The 17,928-nt window shown below is 35.7% G+C and overlaps 1 protein-coding gene across 2 annotated transcripts in view; it reads right to left on the bottom strand.

The window, feature by feature from the left end:
- The window catches only part of GPSM2 (G protein signaling modulator 2), a 62,512-nt gene that overhangs the window by 33,386 nt on the left and 11,198 nt on the right, over positions 1–17,928 (bottom strand). Inside the window, exons 2-9 of one of the 2 annotated variants that reach the window (XM_082612679.1) lie at positions 14,902–15,204; positions 5,905–6,126; positions 5,386–5,521; positions 4,886–5,028; positions 4,230–4,353; positions 3,950–4,065; positions 1,300–1,455; positions 76–184 (exon numbers count right to left, since the gene is read on the bottom strand). In XM_082612679.1, the coding sequence (XP_082468805.1) occupies positions 76–184; positions 1,300–1,455; positions 3,950–4,065; positions 4,230–4,353; positions 4,886–5,028; positions 5,386–5,521; positions 5,905–6,126; positions 14,902–14,957 (1,062 nt within the window). In that variant the 5' untranslated portion in view covers positions 14,958–15,204. The remainder of the gene's footprint in view (positions 1–75; positions 185–1,299; positions 1,456–3,949; positions 4,066–4,229; positions 4,354–4,885; positions 5,029–5,385; positions 5,522–5,904; positions 6,127–14,901; positions 15,205–17,928) is intronic. The other variant, XM_082612680.1, reaches the window with a different exon arrangement.

The following is a 17,928-nucleotide window of genomic DNA, read 5'->3' as shown; positions in this document are numbered from 1 at the left end:
AGCATTCTAGAGAAATAATAGGGCTGCAGATCTGTGAATCACAATAGCACAGATAATAATTTTTTAGTTTCATACCTCTCTTGAAATTTCCAAGTGCTTTTCAGCAAAATGCATCGCTTGATCATGATTTCCTAGAGCTGTGTATGCATTTCCTAAGCTCCAACATGCTCTTCCTTCACCAATTCTACAAGATAATTCAAAGCTAACATGCAGTTATCTGAAAGGAGGTCTGTGTGAAGAATAAAATCTATCTAGTAGTAATTAAAGGCATAAACAATGCTTTGGATTTATTTGGTCTTTCTTATAAAGAACAAACTATCATAATACTAGATGGCCTGCTTCAGGTTCCACATCCGTGGATTCAACCGTGATCTGAGAAACCCCCCGGATACAGCCGACTGTACTACACCATTTTACATAAGAGACTTGAGCTTCCATGGCTTTTGGTATCCACAGGGATCCTAGAACCAAACCCCTGCAGGTATCAAGGGACGACTGTGTTAGAATAACCAGATAATAATGAACTCAAGAGTCAAGTTTTAAAATGGAAAACATCCTTTTTAAACATGCAGTATATTATAAATAAAGTCTCAGGGATAGGTCTTGCAGTTCAACTACCCCATTTTCTTTCCATGGCATCCTTCCCAGGGTTCAGTCTGTAATCATTCAGTCTGTATTTGAACGCCATGAGGAAGAGAGAGCTCACCTCTTGAGGTAGCATACTTCATTTTGAATAACTGTACAGAGTTCTTCATACTGAGATAAAAATCTATCCTACTAAAGCAAACATCACAGACTAAAGTCCTGCACAGATACTCTGTTTCTTCATACAGTTTAAAAAAAAAAAGAAGAATTAACCACCAACATTTAAAAATCAGAAGATTTTATATGAAACCCAGGACTTTGCAGCTTCTCTTGAAAAAAGAGGCGGCCCTGGATCCTCATTCCTGCCAGGCAACACTTAGCTGGAATTGACTAGCAGCTGTCCCCTTAACACTGTTGGGCCTATTAATTTCACTACAATTTCCACACTGATCTAGTCAGGAGGACCTTTGCAGGCAATTGAGTCTGTGACCTATTTACTGATCTTGGTTCAAGGTTATATGGAACCATTCTAATCCTCTCTAGCCCTTCAAACAGTAACATACACAGGACATTACTGAAACAGAGGAAATACCTTAAAAAGGAATTAAAAAGAAAACAAAGGAAACAAAAAAAGAAATTTAAAGGAAATATTCTAGGGATTCAACAATGTATCCATATTTTATCATAACTATAGTAAAAAGGTATATAACTTACCTATCATTTAGCTCTTGAGCAATTGCTAAGTGCTTTAGATGATAATCAATGGCCTTTTCATAGTCTTGAAGTAAAGTATATGTGTTTCCAAGACTGTAGCAAGACTGTGCTTCTACAGCTCTGTCTTTGAGCTGTCGAGCCAATAGTAGTGTCTTTCTGAAAAAAGAAATTAATTCTTACATAATGGCTATTATAACTATATTGGCTATAATAACCATAAAATAAAGCTCACTTTTCCTCCTGCCTTTAAAGTAAATTTGTTTTAGATCCTAATATCCCATATTTTCTCCATTACTTCTAGATAAAATGAAAAAATGTCCTTGAAACACAAAAAGCAAATCCAGACTTTTAGAATGTAGGAGTCCTAGTAATTCCCCAGAGAAAAGGAGAACAGATGCATGAGATCAAATGCCTCTAAAGATTATCACAGTATTTTTAACATTAAAAAAAAAAAAACTTTCGCTGTTGCAGTGCAATAACATAAAGTAAGTTTGTCCACATACCTACCCTCTCTTTTCAATCATACTGTTGCCTTTACATTTTGTCAAAATTGAAAATACTTAGTTAAAATTGTTATGTATAGGCCATTAGTCACTGATTCATGAAAAATATTAAATGCTACATTTAAATATTAACCAAATTCTACCTTGTGGAATCAACAAGAAGTTAGTGTAGCAATTAAGAGCATGGACCCTAGAGCTAGGCTGACTGGGTTCAAATCCCAACTTTGTCAGTTAGTAGCTCTGTGACTGGCTGGGGCAGGTCACTCACCCTCTCTATGCATTAATTTCCTTTTACATAAAATGGGGAAAACACCTCACAGGGGTTTGTGAGGATTAAATGAATTAGTATATATAACGTGCTTAGAATAGCATCTTGCTCACAACAGATGCTAATAAATGTTAATATGTTTTGTTATTATTATCATCAGTGCTTAAATCTACAGATGCTTTTTGGATCCAGTAATTTAAATGACTCTTTCCTATAATTTCTGCCAAACAGTATAAATACTTCATATCATTTATAACTATATGATAATGTGATAGTTTTTTTTAAGCAAACAAACCTGAAATTATATGTTTAATGATGATACCTTTAAAGCTGTTACCTTGGGAGGCTACCCGCGTGTTCTAACATCGCCTGCCCTCTCAAACACTTTCGGAAGACTTTTGGAATTGCTTCCGGCCCTGTGGCACAACCCTTTCTGGCACGCTGTTATTCTTTGAGAGTACAGCTAATATGTAAATGGTTGGAAGTCTTTCTGGAACCAAACTCAATTTACTAAAGTAGGTTTACCAAACTACTGCTTTCTGTCCTTTTTATTATGGATCTATAATGTTAAGAGAGTTTTCTTGTGTGGCCCTGAAAACAATTCCAAAGAAGAGTTCCAAAAATATTTTTAATCAGTATTTTTGGAATATGTGTAAAGTTCTGAGTTCTACCTGTTTGTGGGTGTGTGGGGCAGGGGTAAATTTCATTACTTTATACTCATGCTTCTTTAGTCAGACAGGCACCATCCACTTTATTACGGAACTTTTCAGTATTTAATACAAGTACATCATTTATTAAGACTTTTCTATGTGTTTTGGATTTAAAATATAAGAAACTTTTGTATTTAAAATCAAAACATATGCTCCTTATATAGTGATGTACTTTATTTGGAAGGATATTTCACATCTAACTAGTCATAACTAGTCAACCAACAAATATCAACCATTAGTTGAAGTTTAAAGGAGGATGGGATGACATTCTAGTTTTTTAGATGGACCTAAAGCAATTTTACCTTTTTTTTTAGATGATGAACTTTCCAGAACTCTCTCATGGATTTTTCAACAATAAAATATAAATCAATCAAGACTGTGTCTTTGGTTCAGTCAAACTGGCTTCTGCCTAAGGTCTGTATGGGCCTTCAGTTCCCACTAATTAGAGAAAACTCTGAACAATCTAGAAAGCACAGGGCAGGCAATATGAAGCAGTTTAAACTTTGCTATCATGTATGCTTCAAGTCTACAGATAGATTAAAGAGACCCTGCCACAGAAGAAGCTGGGAGTACTAACTCCTCGAGTAAGTGAACGGGGCCTCAGCTTACAGCAAGGATCAAAGCTGGGCAGAGAGCGTGGGAGGATAACTGCTCGATAAGATGGTAGGATGATGGCGGGAAATTCAGTGATCACTGGAGAAAACTAGGGCATCTATTTGTTACCAAGCTTTCTTGTGGCCTCTCTGCAAAGCCGTAACTGGTGGTGGTGGTGTGGGAGCATATAACTATACACACCATACATGCTAAACAGGTTTAAAGGATTTTAAATGTTTAGAATCTCATTAAAAATAATGTTTTAAAGATAAAAGCTAATAAAAATATAAAGGGGCCATACTGCTGCTATTAAATCTTAGGTACAATAATATGTATTGAGCACCGTGTGCCAGGTACTGTGCTAAATAAGTGCTTAATATATTCTTTCATTCAATCCTCATAACAATTCCAAAAGCCAAGTATTGGTATCTTCCATTACAGATGAGAAGACTGAGACAGAAAGCCCAAGGTTCTGCTGCTTGTATGCAGCAAAAAAGTTTTAAACCCAAAGCCTATGATTCTTTGGATTGCATAACTACCCATTTTACATTTATCTACAGAAATATTAGACTAACCTATAGTATTCAGAGGCAGTTTCAAATTCACCAAGAAATATATACGCATTTCCAAGGTTGCTATATGCTCTTCTTTCAGCTGCTTTATCTCCAAATTCTTTTGCAATAAGGAGACGCTGAAACAGAAAATTTTAATTAGATATAACTATAATAAAACTAAAGAATAATCTAATCACTGTTCAAAACACTAATGGAACTATAATAAAACTAAAGAATAATCTAATCACTGTTCAAAACACTAATGGAGAAAACGACCTGGCTCCAAAGCCTTGCATCATACCTGCTCATGAGCTATAACTGCATCCCTGAAGTTGCCAAGGAGGTAATGCGTGTTTCCAAGATTGCCAAAGGCACGTCCTTGGGCTGCTCGGTCGCCCAAAGCAGTCACTAGTGATAGGTTTTCCCTAAGTGATAATAAAAAGTTGTGAAAAAATGAGTTTGAGAAAAACATTTATTGACTTTATTTACAAATCTAAACTCTTTATCAGGAAAAAAATACTTAAATAAGCTTACAACCATAATGTGCCACATTTAAAAGATATAGCTATGCTGGAGGGTGATTACAGGAAATAACTGGGAACATTTTACTCAAACATTCAGGTAGGTTTCTGCCCAGAGTCCAGGACAGAGCTAATCTTAGAACCCCTATAGCTAAAAAGTTCTATGAAATTCTATTGATAAAAGACTAAGTTTACTCCAAATAACTTAAGACTAACTACTGATGCTTCTTGTTTGTGCCACTAAGTGGCACTGGTCTGCAGTTTAAATGAAAGTTTTCCTGGGGAGGGAGGGGATTACTTCTAATACAACACTATAACATTTTAGCAATGATTTGATGGTTTATTTTACTTACTAGTCTATGATTTTAAAACCTTTGCCAAACTTAAAAACTTACTACTGGCTTGGGTGGGCCACATGACTGCTGATGCTACTCACTCATAATAATCCACGGCTGCCTGCAGAGCGTTTCTTACTTCTTCTGGAAATTCTCCTACGTCCTGAGGACCAGGGCAGCCGAAACTTTTCCCTTTGGCGTGATACACATTTCCAAGATTGTAAAGTGCTCTTGCTTCTCCCACCTAGATGAAGATAACAGCAGTTTACAATTTGAAATCAGAGGCCAGGTATTATAATGCTATCACATATATTTATTCATAATATCCTTGATATTACGGTCAAGAGAAAGAAATGTTTACATTAGCCATCCATACAGAACCAAACACATGACTACCTATGAAAGAAGGACTTCTCATTAGTTCTTTTTTCTCATCTATTAAAAATTTTTCATTATGTTCCTCTTTTTCTTCCATTTTTCTACAAATACTTTTTTTTTTGGTATTAACTTTTAGATAAACTACAGTATAATTAAACAGGATTAAAACACAAAGCAATTTCAATAAAAACATTTGGCCTACCATCTAATGTTTCCTTATTACCTTGTCGTTAAGCTCTCTGGAAATATCTAGGTGTCGCTGACAACAAACTACAGCTTCATCAAAATTCCCAAGAACCTTTAAGGTGTTTCCCAGATTACCACTAGCTTTAGCTTCCCCCAGTTGGTCTCCAATAGTCCTAGGGTGAAAAAAAAAGAAAAAAAGGCAAATGGTGTGTTAAAATATAAAGCAGCCAGAATACAGTTTTCCCTAGAGAACAGCTGACATGCTTAAGGTAAGAAAGACCCATTAGCCTTGAAACCTTCTTTAAATAAAAATCTTAAACTTACATTTCTGTATTTAAATTTAATTAATTTTCATTCATTTAATTAAACTCTAGCATCATTTCACTACTATTCATTTACTTAATTAAACTGTATTCAGCCTAAAGATTAGTTTTAAAATTCAATGCTAATAAATTAGAACTCACTAAATGTACTGAATTGTTAGTTTTTTTAATTGAATGAAAGTGTGTTTTAAAGTGACAGTTAATCTAGGGAGAATTCAGCTTAAATTAATTACCTTGCAAGAGTTAAATCATGATGATGGTATTCTAATGCTTTGGCATAATCATGCAAATAGAAATAAGCATTGCCCAGCTGGCTGTAAATAGCGCTAAGTGTTTTTAGGTCTTCAGTTCCAACTTGAACTGCAGCTTCAAAGAAGGACACACCAGCACGGCAGTCTCCTGATTTACACAGACGCTCCCCTTCCAACGCCAGTTCTAGGCAAGAAGCTTCCATTCTATAAAATTATATAGGACAGACATTTACAAGATTACATTACAAATGCACCACAGTGTTTTAACTTCCAGTAATATAATTTAAATGTGGACTGTGGCTACTCTTGCTTACAACAGCAGCCTCTATAATTGAAGTATATACACATTATTGATAAAAGAGTAAACTATTATTTACAGCAAATGCTTATTTGCCTATTCAAATGTCTCTCAGTTACAGAGGTCTTTTTTATATGATAGCTAAAGACCTCTATATGGAGCTGATGAAATAAAATTCGTGTTTTATGGCAAGATGAGAAAAATTTAAACATAAAATTTTTCTTTGACCATTTGGCCTCCTTCCTCCCCTTTATTGTGTATTGTACATCTGCATTAACCAGACATCTTTAGGAGACAACATTCCTTCTTAATCTCATCAAGGGTCACAACTCCTTAGGAGATAACCTTCCTTCTTAATCTTTAAGGGGCCACGATGACCCCATGACCCACTACTTGCTTTGTTGACCCATTACTTGCTTAGTACGTGTAAATCTGGATTGTGTAAAATGTCAATAATACGTCATCTAATGTACAGCCCTCTGTCTCAAAAACGTACATAACTCAAACAGGTAGAACAATTCTCGGAGTTTTCTGAGAGGTGTTCCCGGGTTACAATCTTCAATTTGGCTTAAATAAAATTTTCCATTTCTTTCTTAGATCCACTGATTAATTTTTTCATCGACAGAGCTCATTTTACTTGCCTCACCCAGAGCAACCTACTTTACCAGAGAACCTAGTAGTTTTTCCTAAACTGTTCTGAACTGTGGCAGACTTACAGACTTTCTGAGAGTTTGGGGAGAATAGGGGTGCCTGTGGGAGGTGAAGTCCTATAACTAATACTCTTCTCTATCCAGGTATGCAGGTGATCTACTCAACCTGTCCATCAACCCTATCTCATACTCGTGTCCATGCACGTGCATGAGCACACACACCACCACCCCCTTCCCCGTTTTATCACCATAGGATCACCTATACCTTAGAAAAATAGAGGAGCAAAATATCTTGATGCACAAGGTACACTCCTATGAAAGAACTAAGTGTTAAGAAACTTTATGTTAGGAAGCAATGATTTAAAGATTTGCAGAAATTCTAATTCTCAAAGTCTGTCACTGAATTTTAAAAGCCAGAAAAATTAAGTTACTATAAATATATCTAGGAGAAAAAAGCACCATTACTTCCGATTCTAATCCTAACCTTTAGTAGGTGCCCTTCACCGAAGTTGCCATTGTGTTTCTTCAACATTTTTATGATTTCTGCCATGTCTGTGTACTACATAATCATTCACTTAAATGTTTCTAAAATTTGGCAAATTCCTTTAAATTGGCACATGCCGTTAAAAAAAAAAAATCTAGTTTCATCCAAAGCAGTATCTACGAAACTGTGAGTTTGATGTGATACTTACATTCATTTTCTAATGCACCTCAAAACAAATATGGAAGTATTAAAATAAAAAAAGCGAGTAAAATTACCTTATGTACCACCAGTGGTATAACACCATCCTTTGGAAGACTCTGATTTAGCTCATCAAGCATTTTAATATTTGGAGCAGCACTAAATTATTCCTTACTACAATTAGCTTTGAGCAACTCTACCAGAGTGGTGGTTCTTGATCCTGGCTGCACAACAGCAGAGCTCACATGGAGCATTTTTTAAAACTCAATGCTGGGTCCCACTCCCTTGGGCGTGAGGTCTGTCCCCAGTATTGTTTAAAAGCCCCCAAGTAATTCCAATGTACAAGGCAGGTTGAGTATCACTGCTTCAACAGGAAATATGAGTTAAACCACCACTCACCCTAAACTCATTCAAATATGATTACACTTTGTATTTTTAGTAGCAGATCAATTAATATGTTTCTTCAGGTGCTGTCTTTTAGTCTATAAAACTTCAAGTTTCCTTAGAGTCATAAATTAAAATGGAATTGTAAAAGTAGAAAATGAACCAGGTGAAGCTAAATGAAAAGTCTGGACTAAGATTAATAGAGCCAATTAACAAAGGTTCAAAGCAGACTTCTGGCTCAGAATCAGCAGATGAAAGTAGACATCTCTGACAGGTAATTTTTAAGTTTTACATCCAGGTATCTTTTTCTAATAATTCAGGTGATTTAGCCAAAGGCTACTGTTTGCTCACGGTTAGACTAGTGACTTCACCCTCACTTTATGGGTCAAAGTAAAATAATGCAAGTTAACCTCTTTTTAACATTTTGCTTAAAATGTTAAATTTTAAATAAATAAATAAATAAATTTAAAATAAATCAGTTTACTGGAAACCTTAAATTGCTGTATTTATTTTTCTTTATAGGTCATTTCAAATTAAAAAAGCCTATTTTTGTCTTTCGCAAGTGACAACTGCCCTTTGGAACTGTATTTTTGAAGATGAAAGAGTTAAGAAAAAAAGATTTTTTTTGTTTAAGGTTTTATGAGGTTACTGGTGTATGCATGTGTGAAGAGAAATGAGTCAGCAAAAGATTAATATGTAAAAATGTGGTTTTATTTTCGCTAGATGAAGTACCTGAACTACTTGCCTTTATTTGTCTAAATACTAAAACCACTGAACTTCTAAGAATTATCATAGGGAAAAAAATTAGAAAAGATATTTTTACATATAAAATACATTGCTTTTTTTCTATTAACAAATTTTAATTTAAGCATGATACCAATTATGGAAAAAAATTATATATTAAGCAATTTCACTGTTAGGAATTTATCTTAAAGCTACACGTACACAAATTCAAAAGGATATATGTAAAAGGATAGTCACAGCAGCAAAAAACTACCAACAATTTAAATGCCCATCACTAGAGTATTGTTTAAAAAAAATTACATGCCACCATACAATGGAATACTAAATGATGGCACATGATTTCACCAAGGGAGAGGTAGAGAAATAGTCACACCAGAACCATCAGTTCAGGATGATTAGGTTGCTGGCCAGGAAATTAGAGATAAGGCTACTGATGAAACAAAATTATTTTTAAGGCAGGACAAAAAAAATTAACATAAAATTTTCTTTGCCATTTGAGCCATTACCCTCTCCCCTTTAGTGTGTGCATTGTGCACCTGCATTATACATTAACTAGACCCCCTTAGAAGACACAGGAATGCCTACTTGCCAAAAAAAAAAAAAAAAAGCAATTCCTCCTGGAGCCAGCAGGTAACTCATTAAAGACACAACATTCCTTTCTCAATCCTGTAAGGGTCACAATAATCCACTACTCAAACCTTGCTGGACTATGTAAACTGTCAACATGTTACTTTGATGTAAAACCCTTTGTCTCAAAACCTTTTATGACTGTGCATTAACCTCTCAAAGACAGAACAGTCCTTAAAGCTTTCTGAAAGACTGTCTCCCAGGTTATAATCCTCAGTCAGGTTGGCGCAAATAAAATTTTCCCTTTCTTTCTAAGATTAACTATTGATTAATTTTTTGTCAGCGCTATTCATATGTAAAAACTGGAAGTTAATAACAGTATCCATATAAAACACAGAAGCATCTTCTTCAAATAAATATCTTCACCACAAATATTTGACCTTCTGGACTTAAACTTATACAACATTACAATGGAACCATCAATCCAAATGCTGTTGCCTCTAACAAAAGTTAGCTATAAGGCTGAATGGTATCCTAAGAGCTACAAATTTTTAAAAAGGTACTTTACATAATTCTCATTGGAAATAGTGATAGCCACCTGGAACCCTGCTGGCTACACAGCTGTCCTTAAAGTGCATGAGGTGAGACTGCCCTACAGGAGAACCTACCTTAGAAAAGTCATTTCAGTAACGAATGCCCAAAATAATGCTCAAAACTCTCTAGCTTATTAGAGTTTATTTTGACATATATTATGGCTCTGGTATATTTTATTGGAAAATAAGTCAATATTCTGGCAAAATCTCCAACACCTCAAATATACCTACCTAATTGCAAAACAGCCAACACAGGTTGGTTTATAAATTTTTTAGAAGATCATTAAATAGTAACAGAGAAAGTAATTTCATATCCTCTCTGTCTCTATGAGAGAATAGAATTACTTCATTTGTTTACCAGTTGGGCTGGAAACAAAGAACATACCCAGAGTAGAAGACAAACCAGGAAAATAGCTCTCCATTAAAATACATCCCACATACAAAGTTTCTTTTATTCTAACTAATGGCCTATTTAATTACATAATCAAAAAAGTACATTTCTAATAACTATAAAGACAGTCTTATTATCCTTGACTGAAATGTTTTCATTTTTGTTAACAGACTGAACATTATAGCTTTAATTCCTCACCTTCTGCACAAACATGTCATTTCAATTTATTTTAATTTTTATATTTTATTATTTTTTACTTCTACAACTCAATTTTTTTACCTCCTTATTTTTGGTTTCTTATGTTTATAGTATATCAATGAAAGCAAAAGAGGATTAAAATCTTGACGCTACAACATTTTAAAAAATTTAATAACCGATTTTGTCCAAATCTGACTCTCCCTTCTAAGGGCTTACATACTAATTAAGAATAAACGATGGGATTCAGGACTTAAGATCAAAGCAAGAGTGCCCTGCACCTTCTCCATTGTGCTGTCTTCTGTGGCAGTCCACTCTCATTACAGCCCTTAGCTCCACCTTCTATGTGTTCTACTTGGGCGTGGATCTTTTCCATTACCAGTCCTAGCCCCCATAAACAATTTTCATCCATCCAATTTACCACATATATCTAATTATTCCAGTTTACTTTATAAAAGGGAAAGTGCAAAACCATCTTGATTTAAATTTAAATTTTGATTGGTAACTTAGTTTTAAAGTGATTCTAACTATATATTATATCAAATTTAATTCTCAAAATGGTGCTCTGAGATAGGTATTATTACAGAAGCAGAAACTGATGCTCAGTGACCTGCTTAAGATCATACAATGACAAATCTGAGAAGTGAAATCCTGTCTTTGTCTCCAAATACAGTGTTCTTTCCACCACTCCACATTACCTCAAACTATTCTTCAGAAAGAATATTATTAACAACTATATTTATCTATCAAAATTGAAGAATTCAACACCAAAACTGTATTCCTTTACAACTTATGTGCAATAATCTAATTTTTACATTAAAGTACTGAAATGTTTGTTATTCACAGTAACAAGTATGAACAAGGACATTTCTCAAAGAAATATAAAACTAGAGAAACTAGTATGATGAACCTGATACATCCATCCTTCTACATCCACAATTACCAATATATGATACATTATCAATATATATTTCATCTTTACTTCCACCCTCACTCTACAACTTCAGATTCTTTTGAAGTATATTCCAGAATGCATATAACTTCATTAGTAAATATTTTAGTATGTAACTCTAAAAGATAAGGAGCCATTTTCAAAAATTATAATCAGGACTTCCATGGTGGCGCAGTGGTTAGGAATCTGTTTGCCAATGCAGGGGACATGAGTTTGATCTATGGTCTGGGAAGATCCCACATGCCACAGGGAAACTAAGCCCGTGTGCCACAACTACTGAAGTCTGTGCTTTTAGAGCCTGTGCTCCGCAACAAGAAGCCACTGCAATGAGGAGCCCGTGCACCGCAACAAAGACTAGCCCCCACTCGCCGCAACTACAAAAAGCCTGCGCGCAGCAACGAAGGCCCAACGCAGCCAAAAAATAAATAATAAATAAATTTAAAAAAATATATAATCACAGTACTATTATCATTCCTAAAAAATTTAATGATAGTTATTTAAAATCAATTGCACACTTTTTAAAAGTTTAGAAACAAATCCCATTTTACTATCAGTTTCCATTTCTCTCTGCCTCCACTAATAAGTTGTAAACTATTTCATAAAGCATTCTGATATCTCTCAGGAAGTTTCTTAGTGTCTGAAGAATTATTCCACTTCAAAATTACAAACTTATTGTGCCACAGAAGCTCCTCCAGAGATAGATGAGGACCTCCTCAATGAAAGAACCAGATGGATAAAACTTTACATGCTAAGTGTTTTCCACAGTAAAAAAATAACCTATATTGGGCCATAACTCCTAACACAAGGGATATAAACTATTACCTGCAGTTAGACAATAATCCAGTCAGTGTATAGAATGCTGATCTTACAGCACTGATGAAACCAGAGATTTGTTTGGTATAGTCTTACTACAAGCAGTTGAGTCTTAAATTTCTTTTGGTGAAGTCCTATAACAATGTATAACCATGTTTGACCTATGCTATATCATGAAAAAAGGATGAATCTAAGACCTTCTTATAGGCAGAGGTACAATCCGCTCCTGCTTATCTATTATTGTTACAGTATTAAGAAGCAAACCACTCTTAAAAACGTTTAGCAAGACAGATAAACATCTTACCAGGTTCATCTGATGGTTATGTCCAGTGAAGTTCAATGGACAATTCCATCAAATGTGGACTACAAGCCAGACCACAGGCTAGGCATCATGGCTGCCCTAAGGGAGCTAAATGATCAAAGAAGGGGTGGCGGGGACTTCCCTGGTGGTCCAGTGATTAAAACTCTGCACTTCCACTGCAGGCGGCGCGGGTTCTATCCATGGTCAGGGGAACTGAGACCTCACATGGCACATGGTGCAGCCAAAAAATAAAAGTTTTAAAAAGAAAAGAAAAGAAGGGAGTGGCAGGGAGGAGGAGACAAACATATAAACAGATACACTGAATTTTAATACAGTTGGTGCTAAGAAAGAGATATGCACACGATATGTGAGGGCATATAGCCAAACTATGGAGTTTAGAAATGGTTTCTAAGAGGAGAATATTTCTGAACTGAATCTTAGATATTGAGTAGAATTAGCTAAACCCAGAAAGTGGGAAGGGCATTCAAGTCATAGGGTGTAGCATGAGCAAAGGCACTGAGTCATGCACAGGGAACCAGAGCTCAAAGTGCAAGGTGAGGACTGGAAGGAAGTAAGGATGAAGGAGTAGGTAGAGGCCAGGCAATGGACACTCTCATGTACTATATTAAGTGTGGCTCTGCCCTACAGGTGACTAGGAGCCACCAAAGGCTGCATGGTTAACTCTGTGTTTTTAGACATAGCCCTCTAGAGGCAATTTTTTTTTTTTACATCTTTATTGGAGTATAATTACTTTACAATGGTGTGTTAGCTTCTGCTTTATAACAAAGTGAATCAGTTATTCATATACATATGTTCCCATATCTCTTCCCTCTTGCGTCTCCCTCCCTCCCACCCTCCCTATCCCACCCCTCTAGAGGCAAATTTAAAAGACAGATTCCAAGTGGAGAGAATGGAGAAGGCAGGGAGTCTGGAGGGAAGATGATTTAGTTCACTGCTACACTGAACTGTAGCAGTGGTGGGGAGGATCCAGATGGATGGATAAAATCTGAGCAACATTTAGGAGGTAAAACCAGCAAGACTTCACATTGGATACAGAGGTTCCTGGAACTATGCCCCAGAGGGTAGAGTGAGAGCATTTCTATTAAAAGCTCATTTTAATTATGGTGAATGTCTTCCATTTTCTTTTATTTGAAAAGTTTAAATTTTTAATAGAAATGCTCTCAGCTTACCTATATAAACTTCCTTGGCACCATGCCCTAAAATGGACCAAAGCAAAGGACAGTAAATCTCCTCATTATTTCCTATGCATGTGTTAAGACATCCAAAATTTGGTATCAAACATCTTCACTCATTAGGGATTTGAATACTATTCAAAGCCATAAGTTCTGATGGTTTTAAATATTATTCAATAATATTTAACTTATAATAGTTTTGATAAGGAATCTATTAATATCTAATCACCTTACTAATAACTGTCTTCCATTCTAATATTTGTCTTTATTTTAGTTTAGTACAATGACCAGAACTTCCAAAATAAATGTTAAATAATGATGATGCAGATATTCTTGCTTTCTTCCTAAATGTATCAGAAATGTCATTAATATTTTACCACTAAATTTTTTTTTTTCTGGCCGCGTTGGGTCTTCGTTGTTGCTCACGGGCTTTCTCTAGTTGCGGCGAGTAGGGGCTACTCTTCGTTGCGGTGCACGGACTTCTCACTGCGGTGGCTTCTCTTGTTGTGGAGCATGGGCTCTAGGTGTGTAGGCTTCAGTGGTTGTGGCACACAGCCTCAGCAGTTGTGGCGCACAGGCTCAGTAGTTGTGGCGCACAGGCTCAGTAGTTGTGGCGCACAGGCTTAGTTGCTCCGCGGCATGTGGGATCTCCCCGGACCAGGGCTTGAATCCATGTCCCTGCATTGGCAGGTGGATTCTTAACCACTGAGCCACCAGGGAAGCCCCCAGTTTTACCACTAAATATTAAACTATTAGTTTATCATGTTTAGAAAGTACCCAACCATTCCAACATTAATACCCATTTTGTAAAAGTTCCTTTATAAAAGATCACTAAAAATTTTAACAGAAAAATTAGGTCATTCAGCCAACCACACTACAAAATCCATCCTCTGCCCTCAGAGATTCAGAAATATATTTCATTTTTATATTTGCATTATATAAAGAGTAACAAAGTTTAAAGTAACTATTCATAAACTCTTCCACAGAACATTAATAAACAAACTATAGTAAATAATTGGACTCTACTACCATTTTCCTATAGAAAGGATATAAAAACTTATAACAACCACAACAAAAAGAAAACACTGCTTAAAGGAGATTCTAACTATGGCTAGTATATTTTTAGTACTTTCAAATTTAAATTTGAAATGATCAGAATTAAATACACGTTTAAATAAGTATTAAAAATTACCCACTAAGAAAGCAGCAGTCTTACCTGTAACGAACATGAAAAGAATGGTCTTCCCTCATGCTTATCAGATTTTCCTCCATCGAATCATATTATAAGCTGGGTATAATAAGAAATTATTTTATTTTGTGCCAATCCAGTTCTACAATGTAGAGTCGTTGCAGAACATTGTCCGGTTAGTATATTAATGAGTTGGTGTTAATACAACCTAAGCTCCTGCTTCTTCTTTATTAATAATGAAAGGAGGTCAATGTCAGACAGCTTAAAGGTTCAAAATGTGTCCCAAATCCTTGCGTCTCTGGCCCTCTCAGCAGCACTTCAGCAACATTTCTGCAAAAGGAATACAAGATGTTTTGCTTGAAGTCCTATTTTCAAAGAATAACCTAAAGTACTTCCAAGCTGTATATAATCACACAGGTAACTTCACAGACTGTTGTCATGTCAATTACGGGAGAAAAACAGCAGAGGGCTTAACTGTCAGAGGGCTTCTAAATAAGGATGTGAGTGTATGATATTTATTTGAGACCTGTACTTTAATTTTTAAAATTGGTTTGAAATAAATAATTTTATGTAATATTTTCTATTACAAACATAGAATATGTATGATATTAGTATCTTAAAATTATGATACTTCAAGATTTTAAAAACTATTAACAAGTAAAATGAAATTTCAATAATTCATTTGAACAAGTCAATCCTAAACTCTGTAAACATATTTCTTCAAAGAAGATGTTTGTGCTGATAATAATATTACACTTATATTCATTTGTTCTCAATGCACATCCTATTTAAAATCTTTAAGGACTTTTAAATGTTTTCACTGAGTAAGTACAAAAGAAATTTAGGAAATATGTGTATGGTAGAATGACACAATAGCACCCACTTTAAGATAAAGAGCATTAGCACTGCCTTTGAAGTCTCCCGGGTGCCACAACCTAACCCATCTAAGGTGATCTCTAAATTGAATTGTGTTCATTATTTCCTTGCTTCTCTTTATAACTTTGCCACAACTGTCTGTATAGGTTTAAATTATATATTGTTTAGTTTTGTATGGTTTTGTTCAACATTATGTTTCTGAGATTCACCTCGCTTGTTGTTGTACTAGCTACAATCTGCATGTTTTATTGCTGTATCACATTCCATTGTATACCAAATGTATTTTTCATTCTGCTTTTGATTGGCATTTGACTTGTAGTTTTTCAGATTTTGTTTTGCTACTATTAAAAGTTTTGCTATGTACATTGAAACTAGTAACTCAAATTACTGGTTAAACAGGACAGCAGATAAACTAAAGAGAGAATGAATGTACTAGAAGAATATCTGAAGAGTTTACCCAGACATACACAAATAGATAGAGATGAAAAATACTAAAGAGCAGTTCAGAGAAAAGGAAGACAAAATGAAAGGCTCTAACAGAGGTCTAACTAGAGTACCAAAAAGAAAAACAGAAAAAAGAGCAAAGGCAAAATCCTCAGTGATAAGCACTGAGAATTTTTCAGAATCAAAGACAGACATTAATTAGCAGATTGAAGAAGCACACTAAGTCCTAAGCAGGACAAATAAAAATGAATCAATATCCAGATATACCACAGAGAAACAACAGACCATCATATATAAACTATAACCTCTACAGAAGTGGTCGTGGGACCCCCCTGCTGCCCTCCCGGACCCCAGGAGTGGTCACAGGTCCCCACCTCCTCCCTCCCAGACCCCAGGAGTGGTCACAGGTCCCCATGACCGCCTGCCCGAACTCCAAGAGTGGTTGCAAGCTGCCTCCGCTGCCATCGCGTGCTCCAGGGGCGTGCCTGAGCTGCCACTGCCACCACTGAGGACCCCAGGACAGGGCACCTGCCACCGCATGGGCACACCCTCTATCAACGGGATGACAACCAGCACATGCTGAGGAAAGAGGCGACAGACATCCATACTAAAACAGCCTGCGCACCAAATATATTAAACCCACACAAGCAACACAGAGACACCCCCACATATAAACAGCCCTCCGAGACCACAGTAGGTAACTGTTTCTCCTAAACTCACAGAGTAAGAGAAATATAAGCAAAATGAAGAAACAGAGGAACCACTCCTAGTTAAAAGACCAAGAGCGTTCCCCTGAAAGAAAATGAAGCAGACCTCTTCAGTCTGATAGACACCGATTTCAAAATGGAGCTAATGAAAATACTGAAGGAATTAAGAAAGGCTATCAACAGAAATGCAGAGTATTGTAAAACGGAACTAGAAACTATAAAGAAGAACTAAGAAAAATTAGAAAACTCATTTGCAGAGATGAAAACTAAGCTAAAAGCAATGAAGAGCAGATTGAATAATGCAGAAGAATGAATAAGTGACCTGGAAGATAGGATAATGGAAATCACCCAATCAGGACAGCAGACAGAAAGTCAAATGAAAAAACAACGAAAGCAGTATGAGAGACCTATGGGATTATATAAAGCATGCCAACCTACACATAATAGGGATGCCAGAAGAGGAAGAAAGAGAAAAGAAGATTGAAAATGTATTTGAAGAAACTACGGTTGAAAACTTTCCAAACCTAAAGAAGGAAACAGATATCCAGGTACAGGGAACACAGAGGGTCCCAAGCAAGATAAACCCAAACAGACCTACACCAAGACATATTATAATAAAAATTGCAAAAGTTAAGAATAAAGAGAGGATTCTAAAGGCAGCAGAGATAAACAGTTAATTACAAAGGAACCCCCATAAGGCTATCAGCTAATTTCTCTACAGAAGCACTGCAGGACAGAAGGGAGTGGCAAGATATATTCAAAGTCCTAAAAGGGAAAAATCTGCAACCTAGGATACTCTACCCAGCAAGATTATCATTTAGAATAGGAGGAGAGATAAAGAACATCTCAGACAAGCAAAAATAAAAGAATACAGCAATACTAAACCTAAACTAAAGGCAATATTAAAAGGTCTTCTCTAAATAGAAAAGAAGTTAAGAATCTATAGGAAAGAGAAGATCACAACTGGAAAATAAATCACTTAAATAAGCCAGTACACAGATTAAAAAAAAAAAAATCAAAAAATTTT

This window comes from Mesoplodon mirus (assembly GCF_964341445.2).
Source record: "Mesoplodon mirus genome assembly, chromosome: 3".
NCBI classification, from domain to species: Eukaryota; Metazoa; Chordata; class Mammalia; order Artiodactyla; family Ziphiidae; genus Mesoplodon; species Mesoplodon mirus.
The sequence above is the reverse complement of the archived record's forward strand: the minus strand, read 5'-3'. Positions and strand labels throughout refer to the sequence as shown.